The sequence below is a fragment of the Populus euphratica genome, unplaced genomic scaffold (genome assembly GCF_000495115.2).
Source record: "Populus euphratica unplaced genomic scaffold, PopEup_1.0 scaffold5.1, whole genome shotgun sequence".
Taxonomy (NCBI): Eukaryota; Viridiplantae; Streptophyta; class Magnoliopsida; order Malpighiales; family Salicaceae; genus Populus; species Populus euphratica.
In genome coordinates this window covers 3,537,840-3,557,123 of record NW_011499848.1, presented here as the reverse complement: position 1 = coordinate 3,557,123, position 19,284 = coordinate 3,537,840, and the positions used below count along the sequence as shown (strand labels likewise).

Genomic DNA, 19,284 nt, shown 5'->3' with positions numbered 1-19,284 from the left:
AAATGCATCTGCAGCTTTCAAATTTCTTGATCACACTTCACTTTCTTTCTATCGATATATCACTCCACTCATCTACCCGTTATTGCTATGGGAATGTTCATGCTTTTTGCATATGGGAGTGTTTTTTCAACTTGAATGTCTCTTTCTGAAATGATTGTTTTCTTTGCAGTGTGCACACAGTAAAAAAAAAAATTGATGGTGAGAAATATAAAAGGTTTCACAGAGGAGGAGGAAATTCATGCTTTATCAATTTACAAATAATTACATGTACACCTATTAATTTCTAACAGGGTAAAAGCCAATGCATTGAAGAAACTGTTGAAATTAAAAAATAAGTTTTGAGGAGCCACTGTAAATCACTTCAACACATGATCTCACAAATTCACTGGGCGCAACTTTTCAGCTAACAAAATGGCACAGGCGATCCTCCAGAAGATAAAATGGAAAGGCATGGAGAAGAAGAGGTCTCTGCAAAATTGTGTTAAGCCTTATCCTTCCTGTAAATAATCAGAGGTTACAGCCCTGGTTTTGCAACAAGATAATGTCAATGGACCGACCATTCTTGATAAACTTACCTGTTGTTTAGTTCCAAGCCCTGCCCATTAGTCCTGACATATGGATGACTAGCATCAGGTCTGCTGCGATACTGAGCAAGTTCGTTGTTCACCCGAGACAAAAGCTTTTCAGAATGCGCAAGCCTCTTGGTTAAATCAGCACCACCCAATTTCAATACACGTTTCTCCTGTTCGATCGTGAAAACTATGTTTTACTCAAAAATGCAAGCAATCGAGACATTGAAATTTTTTGAAATTTTAGACACGAAATGCAAGCAATCGAGACATTGAAATTTTAGACACATGCCTTGGCACTGGATGTCGGTGGAGCTCGCTGTTGGGTAATTTGAGTTCCAAGAAGAGTTTTCACCATTTCATCCAGTTCTGCAACTCTTCTGAGTAGATTACTTTTGTCCACCTGCAGAAACAAATGCGACAACAAATGTGAACAGAACTCTGTTGAAGGCAGCATGCAATCCAGTAACAGCTACATGGTTGCACATTAAAACGGTTAAATTATAGACACCTTCAACATTTCATTCTGCGCTGAAAGCAACTGATCTCGCTCTTTAAGTTGCTCTACAGCCATCTGGGCGGCAAGCATATCAGCTACTTTAAGATTTATTTCAGCTATACAACTGCAGTACACTCAGACAAATAAAGAGTATATCAGTGACAAATAGAAAAGTTATGTAGGCACCTCACTTTTCATGGCACACCCCTCTTGCTGTTAGATTTTTCCCTTCTCTATAAGAAAATATTAGGTAGACTTGTTCTACGAGACTGCTATCCCATTCATAATCTAGGTCAATAAATAAAAGCCGCTTAGACAAAATTACGTAGAATCCATAAATCATCATGCGGGGGTACTGTTATATTTTGTCTGTGAGTGTTATGTTTATTGGCCCGGTCTGCCAAATAACTTCCTCTTCTTGACGTTGTTTTTTTAACTTAGGGACACAACTTGTGAATTGCAATTCTCATTTTGAAGTGTATTTTACAGGGAAACTAAAGTCCAAAACTTGATTCTATACTGTGGATAAAGTCTTTACCTCTGTCTTTCTTCAGTGAGATCATTTATCTGTTTTCTTAAGTTCAGGATTTCTTGCTCCTAGAATTGTGAAAAGAATAGTAATCAGCATCTCATCTCAACCCAATACATAATCAAGCGAAGAGACTCGGTATACCCTTGCAAGGAATTCTTCTGTCTGCTGATGAGCATCCTCTACTAATTTTTGAACTTGGTGCTGATCAATCAGGTTCTACAATATGCCAACAAGAAAGATGAACACAGATAAGCAATGCAGTTATAATAGAAAATTAACATGTTTGAAATGGAAATTTTGAAGCTTACTGCGTAGTTGGTCATATCCAACTTAACACCTAGTAAATCTCGAATGACATCATGTGTCATGCTTTCTGCTGCAGCCAGTCTAGCATTTAGTGCGCATACCTGATCCGGTATAGCTTGAGTCAGCAGTTAATTCTCATTATTAAATAAGTACATGAACATTACTTCATGAAGAATCAGATACACGCAAAGCATCTAGCTCTGGCCAAGTATGATTTGCATGATTGCACATGCACGTGTGAGTGTGTGTGTGTGTGTGTGAGAGAGAGAGAGAGAGAGCACGAGCAACATGGCTTAGCCATCCACAAAACGAATTATATTCTTGAAAAACGAATATAACTCACAATTCAATCTAAAAAATAATATATATAAAGTGAGAGAGTCAAACTTCACTCATATCCATGCTGCTACGAAATTCTAAAGTGGCATTATTTATGAGATGTTAAAACCTCGATATTTTAGTCAGGTAAAGATATCTCAATTCATGGATCAACCAAATTCTTACTTCTGCAACCAATAGAGCTTGATATAGTCATAACGACTGAAACAATAAATGCAACTGGGAGAAAAAACTACTTAACCTCCTTCTTCCGACTAGAAAGCATTGCTTCTAGCTCTTCTATACGAAGCCTTGCCACCGACAGTTCTTGATCCTTCTCCAAATTCATCTGCTGAACCAAACCTGCAATGCATCTGAACGGTGAACTAGAACCCCTAGTTCTGATTGAGCTTTTTTCACTTTTCTCTACCACTTGTAAAGCTGATGCTGAGTCCAACGAATATGTTTTTACTTCACGAACCATGGTTTCCAAAGTCTTATACTGTCAAATTGAATAGACAAAAAGGTTACTGGAGATCCATGTGTCAAACTGACATTAAAGAACAATTTGACACGATAAACATGTGTTGAAAGTCAACATCGAATATTCAAACCTTACAATCGAATCTCCCAACAATCTAACTATCTTTCCATTTTATTCTGGTATGAATACTTCATAGAATTTGTTTGAATTTTGGCATAATATATTATAAGACAATATTGACTGAATGTTGGATCACCAAACTATGCGCAAGAAAATCTGCACTATAAGCGGACTCCTATTTATATAGCTTCCTGTTTCAGAATTGTCCACTGGCTATTAAAGGATCGAGACAGCTCTAGAAGATATAGACCAGTTGTGTCTTGTATCACTTTGGATTTCAGAATTTGCATATTACAAAATTTGATAGCACAATGAACAGTCTAAATCTGAGAAAGTTACCTTCTCTTGAAACTGTGATGCCTGAGCTTCAGAATGTAGTACAAGTTCGGAGATGTACTCTTTGCATTGTTTGATCTTACATATGGACAAAACGTTGTTATTGAAAAAGAAAATGCAGATGGAGTATATTGTATTAAAATTTTCTAGTTAACAAAACCAGCAATATGCTAATGCGGCACCTCTTTATCTTTTTCTGTAATGTCCCTCTCTAGAAGTCTTATCCGATTATAAGCCCCGTGAAGCTCCAGTAATCTATTGTGCAGTTGCCTGCATCAGATAATTTTTAAATCCAAGAACAAAATAAGGCAGAAATCAGCACTTCATGCCAGTGAAAAAAAGCACTGCTCACCTAGTTATAGAATCTTCTTTTTGTACAGAATCTGCATCTTCAGAATCTGCAATGTCAGTGATGTTTTCAACTGTTGACAATCTCTGCCTCAATGTTCGGAGTTCCAATTCTAATGAGTCTCTGATCAATCGATGTCTCTCTACCTCATCATTCATTTCATACACCTGAGAGAGGGAAACGATTAATAAAATATAATAGCTTTTCAATAGCATTTCAGTTGCTTTAAAGAAAAAACTAAAAATCAGCAGCAAGCACAGAAAAAATATTAGTTTTCCAATAGGCACAAAATTGACTCCTTTTGGATAATCTAAATGCAGCTTGATTCCAGACACTTTTTAGTGGGTACCCCGTGAACTTTTGATGGCCAGGAAACTAACCTTCTTCTCCAATACATTTATTGTATTCTCAAGCTCCTCGACGGAATGTTCTAAAATTTTGACCTCCTCTTCCTTCTGTTCAGCATATATTTTACTTGCCTCTGACTCCTGAAATATTTTTACAAAAAATTAATGCGTATTTATATCAAGCTGCGATAATCTTACGGGCTCAAAAGAACAAGCTCAACAGCAATAATACATGCCTGGCGAGCTTCAACAGCAATAGCTTCATTTTCATCAGCTAAGCCATATGCCATCTCAAGCTTATCATTGAAGGAGCGGATTTCTTCACAGAGTTGGTCTCTCTCATTTCTGATCTTTTCTAACTCCTCCTCGAGGCTTTCAACTGCTGAGTGCAATTTACTTTCGGTAGAGGAAGTCAAGTGAATAATTTCATCTTCCAAGCTTTTGGTCACCTCTTTCTGTTCTTCCACTTGTTCTTCAGCTTCAGATTTTTTAAGATATATATCTTTAAGAAGCATTCTCAACTCAGCATTTTCATCTGACAAGGTATCTATTGTTTCCTTGGCTTGTGCAAGATCAGATATCGATACCAATAAAGCATTTTCGGCATCCGTAAGATAGCCTTCAACTTTTCTATGCTGAACCAACAGGTCATCAATCTGACTTGTTTTCTTCTCTAGCTCATGTTGAACTTCACTTAAAGCAAAAATTAACTTTTCTGTTTCATCTTTGAAGTCTGTTCGATTAGAGGCTGTCTCTTGCAGCAAGCTAAAATCAAAAAGCAAGCCCTTCAGTAGACTTTCTTTCCTTTCCAAATCCTTCTTAAGAGACAAATTCTCGTACATCAATTTATCATGTGATGGCCCCTCCCCTTCCTCCGGAGTTGTGAAAGAGTCTCTTAGATGCTGTTCCTCATTTCCCTGTTTATTATTGACAATGCTTTCAGTGTGACCAGTCGAGCAAACTATTTGTGAAGTATCCATTACCATGTGGCGTTCCTGTTGGCTGAAAGAACTGAAACGTTGTTGTTCGATGAAGCTTGGAATTTTGTGGACAACCTCTCCTACAAGGCAATGGTACATGATGCTGCGAGCAAATCCCTTCTCCAGTATCTCAGAGAAAATATCTTCCACCGATGATCTTGAAGTGCAAATGAAGGAAAGCATCTCTCTTCCCATAGATAAGACATCTGAATAAATGACCTTGTACCTTTCCTCTTCTTCCCTTTGCATTTGCAGAAACCATGCTTCAAGCAAAGACACAGAATTTGCTACTTCTGCCAAACCATGACAGTTTTCATCCAACAGTACTTTGTTTTCTTCTTCTTTCAAACATAATGAAGACTTGAGCTGTCTGTTTTCTTCAACCAAGCGTGACCTGTCTACCATCAGTTCGTCATTGGCTTGCTTCCACATATCACTCAAATGTTTTGCATTTTCATTTGCTTCCATCAATGCATTCAACATATAATCAGCTTCTTTCATGGTTGCATTGGCTTCCTCGCATTTTCTTAAGAAGATACTAGCATGACTTACTTTATCATCTGCAAGTACCTGCATGTTTGAAATATTGCTCACAATAGAAGTTCGTGATTTTTGAACAATTTGGGTAACTTGGTATTAATCAAACCACAAAAGTAACAGCAATGCTATTATGTACCAAATTTTCATATTTAGTTTGCGAAAACATGCAAAAGGTCAAATGAATTAGTTATTCAAAATCAAACTGTACCTTTCCAGTACTATGGCAGAATGCTTCAACGATCTTCATCCTTGAACCAAGAGATGGAAATGATTCCTTGATATCTGCCATTTATTAAACCAGTCAAGTTCTTTACTAATTTTCTTATCATATACACATGCAATTGCTCAGAAAAAATATGTACCTGGGCAAGTGCAATGCATCAAATCATCCTCATTGAAAATTGTGCCTAAATGAACATAGATTTTGCTGAATGCATCAAATGTCAAATCCAGCTCCCTTTTCATCTCTAATGTCATTGTTCGAGTGGGATGTGGAATTTTCAAAGGCTTCTCTGAGTATTCTGATCCAGACTGAAAATCTTCTGGTTCAGATTGGACAACCGATCCTTTTCGAGACTCCAGGTCCATGTATTCAGTTATCTTCCTGGAAAGTTTAGAGCAGCAACCATGTGACTTTCCATCCAATTTGTTTCCTAGAGAAACACTTTCAGGGAAAAGATCAGAGCCTATCATGGAATAACACGATGCAGAACTATCAGTGCTCCAGCCATCTGCTTCCACAAAATCTTCTTTGTTTAACAGGCAGTTGTGTGAGCTTATTTTTTTTTCAACAAAATCAGAAACAATTTCCATTCTATCATTAATCTTAGCTAGTTCAACTCTTATTAGTTGCAAAATGTGCAACTGATTATCAAACTTCAAAAATTCAAGCGGTTCCCATGCTTTCCAATTCATGGTAGAAGACTGAAAGTCCATCTGCCTTTCTTTTAATTCCATAATTTTACCCTTCATCTCATGAATTTCTTTCACCAGATCCTGAACCAAGTCCCTGTAAGAAGCGAAAGCTGCAAGAACCTCTGCTTGAAGCGCAGCTATATGCACTTCTACATCCTTGTAGGAAGCAGTAATAGCACTTTCAGACTCCAAAATTAAATTTTCCCACCCAGCTGGTGCATCGTTATCTGACCACGCATCAACCTTCTCATCAAAAGTATTATGATAGCCCATATTAGTGGAAGAAAGAAGCTTTGAGATGGGAATGCGCCTCCTGGTATCATCACTGTGAGCAACCTTTTGGCATTCATATAGCCATTTTACAACCAAGAAAGCAGCATCGGCACGTTTTTCTGCTTCATTAATGTGAATCTCCTTCAACTTGATTTCACTCTCTAACATCTTTACCATATTGATCTTCTCATTCAATTGCATGGTTGAGTGGATTGTCTCTTCTGAGCTTTCATCATTATCTGACTGCGGAAAATCATTCAAAGCCATTGTTGCCTCTCTCAAGGAATTTAACTTCATCTCCATATCCATTACCATCTTGCGAGCGTCTTCCAGGCTTTTCTCTAGCTGTAAGATTGTTTCCTCCTTGTCAACGCAAGCTCTGGCAGCCCTCTCAGCATGTTCACCGATCCAAACATTTAATTTAGGAAATGCATTGGCAATACTTTCAATCTGACCAGAAGCGTCTTTGAGAGATTTAGAACCTTCTGTAAGAAAGTTTGTTAGTTCCAAGGTTGCCCTTTCCCACTCCCCACAAAGTGTCCTTATCTCTGCCTCTTTAGCAGCAACCGTGTTTCTTAGTCCCGTGTTTTCTTGAGTCATGCAGTATAATCTCTCATCAAGCTCCAATTGAAGAGCAGTAATCTCCTCCTGTAAATGAAGAATTGTTCTGGTGGTCTCTGTCTCAACTTCTTCACAAACTAATTCAGCTTGATGCAGTTGATATAATTTTGATGCCTGATCTTCTTGATAATGGTAATTGAGTGATCTGGCCTCCTCGAGGTCCTTATTCAGTTTGTCCAGCTTGGCTTGCAAAGGATTGCTCTTGATCTCTCTGCTCCCCTCCATTACCAGAACTTCATTCTGCTCTTTTAGATTGTTTAACTCTAGACAGTTACTTCCAGTTTCAAGCACAGATTCTCTTACTTTGTTGTCCTTCTTCTTTAAGATTTCAATGTACATGTTGTTATGCTCCTGCATGAGCTGCAGCTCTTCAATTAGACGAACCTGTTCAGATTCCATTGCCTGAATTAACAGTCTAGCTTCCATCAACTCGGCTTGAGTGTTGCCAGAATGAATAGAGGCAGCGCTTGTGCGTAGATTGTTTTTGTTTTGAGGAGAAATATAATCTGTTGGGGTTACAAATGTCATTTCATCTCCCCATTCACTGCCGTCAGATATCATTTCAACCTGTAATGGTGGTTAAAAAAGGTGCCGGTTAGTTTAACGAAAACTGAATCGTGCAAATGTTAGAATTCATGTAGCGCACTCATGTTATTGAACCCCTTTTCCCTTTTAAATCAAATTATTCATGTGCAATGGTAAATTAAAGCGCATTAGGTTTGAAAATTATTTGAAATGTAAGCAGAAAGCAATCTGCATATTACTCACCACAGAACATTTATCAATTTGCCTTATCTCCTCAGGATCCTTAGAACATGAATCTGTTCCCTGAAAGGGATACAAAACATAAATTACCCACTGCCAAGACCAAGCTATCTCACTAGCCACTCCTTACAAAAGTTTGCTATCTACCCTTACTTTATCATATGCAGCTTGACTGTCGTTCAGGTGTGTCTTGAGTTCTTGTAATTCATCAACCTCTCTGTAGGCAAATCCATTAATAATGTAATAATATTGAAAGAAAAGATGAAGGAAAATAGTGTGTGAACATTAATGTGTGTTTCAGATCTTCTTAGCACCAACTAACATTTGTAAAACAAGGGGAAATGAGAGTTTAGGACAAACGCAGTCACATTGATGACAGAACTATATAAATACTAGAATAAAGGGTTAGCACATCGACATCAAGCTATGTTGAATAGCCCATAAAAATGCCTGAAAAATGGCATGCTTGGCAATCATTAAGACCTCATGCACAGCACCTAAAGCCACAATTATTCTTCCATGCAGTGAAATGTGCAGATTGTTTTCAGGAGATGGACTAGGAGAGCTAAAATTCAATTAAATTAATCAAAGAAAAAGAATGAGAAGGCAAGAAAAGTCAAGGACGAGAATTTTCTTTTCTAATCAAGTGTGTCGATTGAACCTTAAAATTACCAAGAAAATAAACGGATTTACAATGATACCTCATCAATTTGGAATTCATGTTCCTGCAATCCTCCAACTCTTTTACAGTGTCATTATCCTGCAGGGTCAGAGTGTAGATATTACAGACAAGAGAATGGTAGAATTGTGGGGGAGGGGGGTGGGAGGATTGCTTTACTACCTGACTCTCATGTCTTGAGGAGAACTTAAGATTTCTTTCAAGTGCAACCAGGAGCTGCGTGTCCAGAAAAAGAAATTGTAATGTAACTTTTGGAATTGTATTTATAGAAGAAGAAGAGGCTTGAGTTATTCTGAAACCTGGTCACGCAATTCTGAAATTTCACCTAGCAACATTTCTCGCTCCCCTTGCTCATAAAATTTTTGGAACCTGGCATCAAAAGTATGTGAAGGCGAGTTCTTTGTCAGCAGAAAGAGAAAGACGAAATCCATAGCAAATATTAGCATATGATTAATGGAGTTACAGTTGAAGCTGCTCGAGAAGTCTCATGTTTTCCAAAGCAAAACGTGTCAATTCTGGACTTTTATCAAGCCTTGGTTGAAGTAGCTGAATCTCTTCCTTCAAAGCTTTGTTTTCCTCCATGAGATAATGATCAGCCGGCAATGAACCATCCATTAACGACTCAAGTTGTTTAATTTTCTCATCTCGAAACCTTAGTATCAATTTAGTATGCTGCACTTCCTCCTCCTTTTGGCAAGTCTGCAAGAGAGTTTCTAACATAAATTCTCCCGTTGCATATGACTATTTTTGCTTAGGTTTTTACAGAATAGGTGCCTAATACACTTAGTCCTAGTACTAACGGAAGTTATAGAGAATTGGCAAAAAAGCAAAAAAGAAAGAAACTGTGGATAAAAAAATTATTTCTTGTAAGATCACATACTAATTGGTTCACATGCTCCATTTCATTCTCCAACTTCTGAAATGCAGTTTCTGCCAACTTTTCTCTCCTAAGAGCGCCAGCTAAAATAGCTTCCATGCATTTCACCTGACATTTAGATATATTAGCATTGCTGGTCCACATCAATATCATGCAAGTCCTTGGACAGAAGCTTTTGCGTTTAATCATGGGAGTGATGGAGTTACCTTCTTATTTTCTATACTAAGCATACTATGGTTGTCAATTATTCGTCTGTCTTCTGAGGAATGATCAGCCAATTTGGGCCCTTCAGAACTCGGCATACAACTCAAAAGAGGCCTTGAGAGGTTATGATGCTTCATTAGAAAGGACAATTGATCCTGCATGAATATAGAAAAACGGTTTAATTCTAATAGCCATAACATTTCTAAGATAAAATTAGCACATAGCCACAAACATGCTGCTAACCCATACCTTTAGTTGTTGAATCTGCTTCTGAAGTGCACCAACATCACCCGAAGCATCTTCGTTCACTTTAGCCTAAACAGGGAATAAAGAAGATTTAAGTGTGCCCTAGTTTTGATTAAAACAGTGGTATCTTAGGTCCAAGTAAGTACATTGTTCTGAATGAGTTTGGCACGTTGGGCAAACTTCAAGGTGCTCAGCGTTTCATGTGCAGAGCTGCAAGGAAAGATTCTGAATTATACAGAGAAGTGTCACGAGCCAAATAAAAGAAAATTATGAATGTCGAGCTGAGGCAATTTGATTTTAAGACGGACCATGTTGATGGGCTGACGTTCGCAATAATTGTTGTTTTTGAGTTCCCACCCAGAGAATCCTGGATTCAAAGATGTAGATATAACCACTTTACATTTACGTACCAAAGTTGAAGATTAGAACATTTTAAACTAGGCAGAATCGTAGTTCGAGAGTTTTATTTCTTCAACCTGAAGTAGAAATGTTAACCGAGAATCTCTGTAGGGAACATGCTTGTGTTTTCCATGCGCTAAGTCAACCAGTGACATTATCACCAAGCTAAAAGCAAACCATAACCAATCAATGCAGGCAAATTAATGACACGTACAAACTGGGAAACAGGCCTGTGATCAAATTACCCCAAAGTTGACAAGGATTTGTTTATATTTGCTGCTTCTTTCAGACGATCTCCTTCAGCACCAGAGCTCTTCTGCCTAACAAATTTGAAATTCAGTCAGCATTATGGAAACATGAAATGGAAAGGGGGGGTAAAAAAGAGCAACTTACCTTTCAGAACCAGCTAGATCTACTAAATTTAATCTCGCAAATCTAAAGTGGTTCATGGAATCTTTTTCCCACCAGCTTTCAATGACACAAGTGAAAACACTGTGGGAGCGGCTGCTTTCACTGTTCATATAGGTTGCTGCCATTTTCCTATTTGCAGCGCCCTGCATAGTGTGCATGTAGATAAAATTAATTTTCCGTGCAAACATGAAATACACTGTAAATGACGATGGAGGCACAAAATTCAGTCACCTGTTGCAAAAGCTTGATGACATCATTAACGGTCATCACATTGTATTCTGTGAGGTTTTCTACATAGACACCTTTATTCAAGTCTTCTCTGAGCTAAAAAAAAAATAGCTGAGGATTTATTACATGCAGATGAATATAGGATTCTCACCGCGAATCAGTTAAAATTTTGAAATTACTTGTAAATTAGTTGATGATGGCTCCAAGAGATCTGTTATTTGCTCATTGTATATCTCCAGAAAAGAACATTTGCAACTGAACCTTAGCTTCTCATCCCTTCTGCTCTCTTCTTCCTACAAAAATATATTATATTGATACAACCATCCACTTATCCCCTGCCGCCAAAAATCCATGGACAAGAAAGCTGCAGAATAATTATTAGCATACCATTCTAATCCTTGAAAACAAGTGCTCAAATACACGAGGCGTTATCCCGCAATCCGCACTGAGCTTGCATTCCACCTGATTTATCTCTCCCATCATGGTATATGTTTTGCCACTTCCAGTCTGCAAGGCATCATATTAAACATCAGAAGTAGTCTAACCCCCAAACAGCACCATTCTCACTGTGCAAACCCGCATTGACACACTTACCTGGCCATAAGCAAACATACAGCTATTATAACCAGACATGCAATTCTCCACCATAGGCAGTCCAGCAACCTTGAATAGCTTTTCCTATATGTCAAAATCAAACAGTTCGCCTAATAAAAATCCACGCACGTACCACGCATTGTTTGAGAAAAAAAAAATGAACTACAAAAATTCTTCATGAATCAATACAAGCTATCGAAACATCACCTGTGAAATTGTCTCACAAGAAACATGATCAAATGTGAATCTAGTCTCAGGATGACCAAGCCACACTAATGTGTGTCCACTCTCTTGCTTCAAACACCGACCATACCCTTGCGAAACCTTTTCGATATTACTTAATGGCCTGATCCTTATCATAACCTAAACCACAAAAATCTCCTAATTATACAAAACACTAACTTTCAAATTTATCCGACTAAACATAAAATTAGAAAGAAAAAAAAACCTGCACATTGTGATCCTTCCAAAATGAAGGATCTTCATCGAGCTCGAAATGTGGAACTTCAACAGAAAAATCCGAATTCGCCACTGAAATCCCTCTGGAGACCCTGGAGCTTGAAAAACTCACATCTTTCCCTTTAGTAAACTGCAAACTCCTAGTTCCGGTAGCATAACCTCCCAATGCACCACCGAGCGAGGCTCTTGAGACACTCCTAGCAGGCGTGTTATGTGCAGAGTTAGGCTCTGATTGTGCTGCTTTCCCATGGCGAATCAAAACCCTAGGGGTTCCAGTTGAGAATCTGCCAGATCGAGTAGTTTCGAGTTTACCGTCAAAACCGGACTCGTGTGTTTCTTTGTGACACTGAGTTGGATCTGGAATCGAATTTAGTGGTGTTCGCGGCGGCGGAAAGTGAGCTGAAGAATTCAAAGAGGTTTCGAATTCGTTCTCTTTTGTTGAAGGTTCTTCTTGTTGATTACTAGAGTGTGGGTTTCGAGCTACGGTAAGTCTTGAGCTGGACATTTTTTTTTTCCTTTAAGCTTGAAAATGTAACATGGAGCTCGTAATTTTGTTTCTGAAAATTTCGTTTTTGTGCTATGAGAGGGTGGCGTCAATAGAGTTTGAAAGATGAAGCTGAGCAGTTGGTGGTGGTGAGAGAGCAGCAGCAATGGATGGATTCAGGCCCGCTCGTTTTCAATTTGAATTTGCAATTTATTAGGAAGTGGGTCCTTGACTTGTTAGAATTGAAAATTTGACCCTAACGGATTTAAAATATTTTGGGTCCAATTGTCGCAATATTGTGAAAACAAAATATATTTAATTTCTGCTTATCCAATAAATTTATCGACATGTGTCTTTTCTGTATATTTTGTATGGTTAAGATTTATAACATCATTGTGCGGTATTATTTAGCTTATATAGCTTATATGGTAAGTAAGTTTATTCTATATATTATCAATTAGATTTAGTATTCGTTTGAAAAAATTGGGTTGCACATGACAGCATTCCTAAGCATGGCATTGATTTTAAAAAATTACGAATACATTAGTTTAAATATGAACGGGTTGTCTAAAACTCATTCAAGTGAAGAATTTAGAAATTAAGAAAAACACAAACTTCTTGTTATTAGATCATACTAATCAAATTGACTAGCGTTAAAACCTTGATGTCTGTCTTTAATTAATTATTGCAGGGGTTAAATGGTTAGTGTTATATTTATTTGGAACAAAACTAATTACTCTAACACTGTTGTTTCACGGTGAGAACAAACTTGCTCGCCGCGAACAAGTTAGTTTTATTAATATATTACAAGCCATAGCTAGAATCTGGTTATTTTTATATTTTTTAATAAAATTAAATTAATTTTGTTGTAAATTAATATTTTTTAACATTTTCAAAATTTTTTGATATGTTGATATAAAATTAAAATTAAAAAAATATTTTTTTAATATATTTTAAATAAAAAATACTTTGAAAAATAATTATTACTATATTTTTAAATATCTCTTTAGCTAACATTTACTATAAAAGTGAAAGCTACGAAATATAATTTAGGTGATTTTTATTACCAAAATTTTGCTTGGGAATAAATTTCAAACGGTGTTTCGAATGAATTTAATTTTTTATTTGAAATTATTCTTTCTTATTTCTCTAATTATTTTAATATGTTAATATTTAAAAAATATTTTTTAAAAAATATATATTATTTTAATATATTTATAATTAAAAATCAAACAATATTATATTGGATGTGAGCAGCACCACAATGCATCATGAGCTTAAAAGATTAGATGTGATTAGCATAACATCTTTTTGTTTGATTACAACGATAACTTCAATGAGAGAAATGATGGTAATCGGTACATTTTGTCCCTAAAGCACAGATTTAGATCCTGGGAGCGCTATCCCTGTCAAGTGTCAAACGGACTTGGAGGGAAATTAAACGATAGAAAGGTGGAAGAATAAAGAAAATCTAGTTGCTTACGGGGTCCAGGTATTCTGAGCATAAAATCCAAAATTCGCATCTTTATTTATTTACGTTGGCGGGGAAGAGAATCCAACGTCTTAAAGCACCCGTCCAAGAGTGAGCTAAAGAAAAGGTGGGCTTTGAATTCAATGATTGTTAATGGGCCCAAATGGTTGTGTACCATCATAATGGCAACGAAAATATAAAAGGCCATGGATCATAGCACTCAAATCAACGGCTGCAGGAGCGTGAGCGGGCTTAAGCACAACAACGTGGCGACTGATGGCCCACACCGAGACAACTGTACGAATCTTTCAAAAATATAGTAACTGTTTGTTACATTTTAAAATTATTTTTAAAAAATTTGAATTTTTTAAATTATTTTTTATATTTTTTATATTATTTTTACCTGATAATATCAAAAATAATTTTTTTAAAATAAAAAAATTATTTTAATATATTTTTTAAAAAAATTACTTTTAAAAACAACCGATAGTTTTAGTATTTTTTTTCTGCAGTGACATTTCCCCTTTACAATTTTACAGGACAATTCATTCTCGTGCACTATTTTAAAGGCCACTGGCATGACTATTTACGTGAGAAAAACTACTAAATATTTTTGGTATTTTTTTGTAACAGCATAAAAAAATTATTAGGTGGGCTAGACTGGTAAAGCCCTGCCCAGTTGTAAAAGAAATAGAACGTAAAGCCCGTTATCTAAAACACATGGAGAAATCCAAAGAGCAAGAAGCCCTGGACTGGCTAATTTTTTTAATCACAGGTTAAAAAAAAATGGAATCCTCGAAATTTTGTCAAGATGAAAAAACGAGAGACATTAAAAAAGAAAAGAAGTAGAGACGAGACGATTTTCTGTTGAAAGGAACAGGAGCAAAATTCCAGCGATTCTTATGCTTGTGTCGTTGATTTAATATGAAATCCACGCATATTTCTCATAAACTTTGATTGTAGTGATTATTATCCTCTACTGGCACAGTTCATACAATATATAACTGGCTTTAACAATTTTCAACCTCAGATCCAAGCCAACAGCCAAATACGACACATTCGTCGGAAACTCGGGCTTTTGGCTCGGTCTGGAACTTCAGGAGAGGACGAGCATCACATCAGAACAGGATATTACAAATAAAATTGTCAAATTTGTTTTGAATTTTACATTAATTTAAAAAATAATAATTTTTATTTTATTTTAAATCTTCGTCCGTTTCAAATTTTTTAAATAAGTTTTAACCCAAATGTTCTGATTTTATTTCATATATTTTGTTTTTGACTTAAAAAATCATTGAATCTAATTTAATTTGATTAACTAAACTACCCAGGTATAAAAGGCTCATTTTCATTATTATTTTCAATAACAATAATATTGATAATAATATTGAAAATAATAATTATTATTCATTAACAATAATATTAATTTTAAAAAATTAAATTTATCACTTTATGTTCTTAAATTTATCACTAATATATATAATTTATGTTTGTGTTGTTTTTTTATGTTTATACGCAAAATAAATTATACTTTGGATCTTATTAGTATTAATAATATTAATCCATTGAATTGAAGAGTTTTTTGGTTGCGGAGAATATAAGATGGAAAACTATTAAAGTACCTTTATAGAGATATGTTTTGATGATGATAATGAGTTTAGTGGAAATAATTAACTATTTGAATGTTTAATTTTCTCTTAGTACTACCACAAGATAAAGATTTTTATTTCTATACTAATGATAGAGATAATGTTTTATTTATGTTTCTTTTATATTAAAATATTTTATCTTCATAATATTTTAAAATTTTATTTAAATTAATTTATTTTAAATTAAAATTCTATTTAATATTGACTATTCATAAATATTTTAAATTTTAAAATTATATTTTTTTAACATTGTATTTTTATTACATAATTTATAATTAATTTATTTTAAATTTAAATATTATATGTGTGTGTGTGTGTGATCTTGAAATATCATGTCGAAACCCTCCGTATCCAAAACCTTCTATTTCAATTAAAAAAACAAAATACCTACTGAAATAAAATTCACAACCTTGATTATAAATACCGCCACAGTTAACAAGATTCGCTAAAATTTAATGTAGCTTATATATATATATATAAAAGGTTAGTGCAGGGTTGTTGGCACTCGCCATTGGATGCGAAAGCAATTTTTCGTGAAAGCTCCTTCCTGCTGTTATCTTTGCGAGACCAAAACAACCTTGCATACATTAAAAGAAATTCAGTACATTTTCTCAAGTCACTGGCCATGTTGTGAGTGTTTTCTACTTCCAAGTTCCAAAACTTCGGCCAAAACAGAGAAGTAAATACAGGGAGAAACAGTGAGATTCAGAGATGATTTACAATACGATTATGATCATTAAATCACTAGTAATAAACTCAAAACAAGCAAGATAGCTACATGGAAGAATGTCCACGGAGAATGGCTGCTTCTCTGATCACCTGCGGTAAGACTGCCTCCAGCTGAAACAGATGATGAATAAAAAAATTAGCCAGCAAACCTCAGTGCTCACAACATACAATAAATTCATTTCGCTCAAATAACCTCTCCAATGATTCTTGACAAGCAAAGATTAAAGAATTCTTACCGCATTCTCTCGTGTAGTTAGTGGTGCTCGAGCACAGACACGTCATTACTTCAGTTTCAGTATCATACCCACAAGTCCCACCAGACTGTGAGCACCGTTCACAACCTGTTTCAGGCACAGTAAAAGAAAGTTTGATCCCATAAACCCAGTCCAAAGGTCCAATACCCCGCAAATTATCAGTGTTAATCACTGAAGTGTAATGCGTGCAGTCCAAAATATTCATTCTCATAAACTTCACAGTATCGTACCCCGTAAAACAACAAGGTGGAGAACTATTTGTTAAGAAATGGAAAACTCTAAAAGCATTGCACGCGCCGTATAGCTCATCACAGGAATGGCCAGAGAAGTCGAAACAAAGGTTTTTGTAATGGTTAAGTACCGGGGAGTCAATAGAGCAATTGAGAAGAGCGAAAACAGTATCTGGAGTTGGAGGGATAGTGACAGATTGAATGTCTGTCATGATAAAATCATGGTGGGGTTGTAGAATGGAGCATGTTGACATAGCAGGATCATATATTGTCATTGTTTTCTTATCGTAATCTATGTGTTGGACCTTGTAGCCTCCCGAGGGGGTTAAAAAGAACAAATCAGTGCTGCAGTTCAGCATGGACCGGAACTGCGGAGCGCCACACCCATCATCGATGCCAAAGGGGTAGTTTATGGCGATGCTTCCACAGGAGGTTCTGCAGGGACTGAGAGAAAGGGCTGGTGGTGGCTGAAGTGTTACGATTATGAATATGGACAGCTTGAAAATGATGAGTGGTGCTACTGTAGGCATTTCTTGGATAGTTTTGTTTGTGAACCAGAAAAATTAATGTGGCAAAAGGTTTTTTTATGATACGAGCTTGAAGAGGGGGAAAGATCAATGACTTTGGCACCATTTCGATTCCTGTGAAAGGCAGGCATAGTTACTGGCAATATCTCCATGATTTACTCGAACTGGCTGTGATGGGATGGGGAGCTTTTTGACCGTTATGAATGAGACAGCCTGGTGCTGGGATCCACTAGTTGAAAATGGAGGAAAAGTTGGCTAGTCTTTTTCAAACATAGCGGCCAGGTGTAAGAATTGAAGAACGTGCAAGAGCCGAATGCAAGATGATTTTAATTTATTGCGTTGAGTTAATATTGAAAATTCAGCTCTTGAATTCTTATATTTCGAAAAGGCAGTTGCAGTCTTCCACTGAAAAAACGTCCATTTAGTAATCCTGCCAAGAAGGTTTCTTGTTAAGATTAAAATTAGATTGACTAACAAGATGAGTTAAAATTAAAATTAAAACTAATTAAATTGATAAGATAATGGTTAATTTTATATAATAATGAAATCACTAAAAGACACGGGAAAATATTATTGGTCCATGACAGGCAGCATCTCTAACATTTCATTATAGATTCTCACAGTTGAATTTTTTTTTTCAGTCATTAATTTTTTTTGTTTTTGTTTGCTGCATCCTTTTATAGCCAAATTAAAACCTAATTACTTCTATCTTGTCAAGGGATAGTAAATTTGAAATGCAGAAATGCAGGGTGTAAGGAAAAAAAAAAAAAAAAAAAAGCCGGTGGGTAGAGGCCTGTATGTCTGGCAGTATAATAGTTTATGTGCTTTTGATTTTAACAAATTGTTTTATAAAAATTATTTTTAATTAAAAATAATTTAATATTTATATATATTTAATTAAAATTAAAATTAAATAAAAAATAATTTAATATATTTTATTATAAATGCTTTTAAAATTAAAAATATGAAATAAGTAAAAAAGATATATATATTGATATCGATAGTTAAAATTAAAAATATGAAATAAGTAAAAATATATATATATTGATATTGATAATTTTTAATTAAAATATTATAGATATAATTAATGATATTATATCATAAAATAAATAATATTTTATATAAATTCATTCTACAAGAACTGTAATTTATATGTTTTTGTAGCTTGTAATAAAATCAGGTAAAATATTACCAAAAATAAAACTAAGATTATGACCAAAATCTATAAATATTATGTTATCATATAATTTTTTTTGTATAACATCACTAAATAATATTGGATACTATATTTTTAAATAAAATATAATTAAAAAATTAATTTTTTTAATCAGTAAGAACTCGGTCTAATATTTTTATGTTTAAACTGAACCCAGTTCAGCCATTAACAGTGAATTCAGGCGAACTGTGCAAGTGATTTTTAATTCACTCTGCATAGCCCGGCTGCAAAGTGGATTATTCACTCCGCACGGAGATGGTGTGGAACGCGGGCAATGAAACAACGATTTTTCGCTTTTGTTAACTTTAGGCACAGTCGTAATTATGCTGGAGTCTACCAAAACAAAACTCCGTTTTTTAACGTAACCAAGCATAAATAATCATGGCAGACAATCAACCTCACTAGCCGCAGTGTCGCGACACTGTTTGTTTTATATTTTAAAAATATTTTTAAATATTTTTAAATTAATATTTTTTATGTTGATTTTATTTTAAATTAATATTTTTTATGTTGTTAGATTATTTTAATGCACTGATATTAAAAATAATTTTTTAAAAATAAAAAATATATATTATTTTAATATATTTTTAAATAAAAAATATTTTAAAAAACAACCAAAATCACACTTTCAAATACTCTCGATTCATTTTGAAATTATTGAAAAACTTGACCT

At 35.1% G+C, this 19,284-nt stretch overlaps 2 protein-coding genes across 3 annotated transcripts; both read right to left on the bottom strand.

Annotated features, from left to right (window-relative positions):
• Positions 1–201: 201 nt before the first annotated feature.
• Positions 202–12,715, bottom strand: POK1 (phragmoplast orienting kinesin 1). 2 transcript variants are annotated; one of them, XM_011013137.1, is made up of 35 exons: positions 12,041–12,715; positions 11,800–11,955; positions 11,593–11,676; positions 11,386–11,505; positions 11,178–11,291; positions 11,002–11,094; positions 10,753–10,913; positions 10,605–10,679; positions 10,437–10,524; positions 10,269–10,327; positions 10,107–10,170; positions 9,964–10,029; positions 9,717–9,869; positions 9,514–9,618; positions 9,097–9,332; positions 8,933–9,002; positions 8,796–8,849; positions 8,656–8,714; positions 8,108–8,171; positions 7,958–8,017; positions 5,743–7,756; positions 5,589–5,665; positions 4,097–5,410; positions 3,894–4,001; positions 3,517–3,680; positions 3,347–3,434; positions 3,168–3,242; positions 2,487–2,726; positions 1,909–2,007; positions 1,742–1,816; positions 1,607–1,665; positions 1,081–1,192; positions 862–972; positions 576–742; positions 202–497 (listed from the first exon to the last, which is right to left on the bottom strand). In XM_011013137.1, exons 1-35 carry the CDS (start codon positions 12,554–12,556, stop codon positions 482–484), a joined length of 7,116 nt encoding a protein of 2,371 aa, XP_011011439.1. In that variant the 5' UTR covers positions 12,557–12,715; the 3' UTR covers positions 202–481. The 2 variants fall into 2 exon arrangements, with proteins under 2 accessions (XP_011011439.1, XP_011011448.1); XM_011013146.1 differs by lacking the exons at positions 11,386–11,505; positions 11,593–11,676; positions 11,800–11,955; positions 12,041–12,715 and having other exon boundaries at positions 11,002–11,089; positions 11,178–11,268.
• A 3,506-nt stretch (positions 12,716–16,221) lies between these two features.
• On the bottom strand, positions 16,222–17,557 carry LOC105115997 (wall-associated receptor kinase carboxy-terminal protein). Its single transcript, XM_011013125.1, is given in 3 exon segments — positions 16,222–16,462; positions 16,464–16,495; positions 16,621–17,557. Coding segments are annotated over 3 exon segments (843 nt in total). The 5' UTR covers positions 17,399–17,557; the 3' UTR covers positions 16,222–16,429.
• Positions 17,558–19,284: the final 1,727 nt, after the last annotated feature.

Bases quoted from the DNA above. Each gene is read 5' to 3' on its own strand.
- POK1 (XM_011013137.1), bottom strand. From the start codon at position 12,556: ATGTCCAGCTCAAGACTTACCGTAGCTCGAAACCCACACTCTAGTAAT. The intron at 11,292-11,385 runs GTATGCTAATAA...ATATTTTTGTAG, and splicing joins TGTTTTCAAGGATTAGAATG to GAAGAAGAGAGCAGAAGGGA. The intron at 1,193-1,606 runs GTAAAGACTTTA...AGTGTACTGCAG, and splicing joins CTCACTGAAGAAAGACAGAG to TTGTATAGCTGAAATAAATC.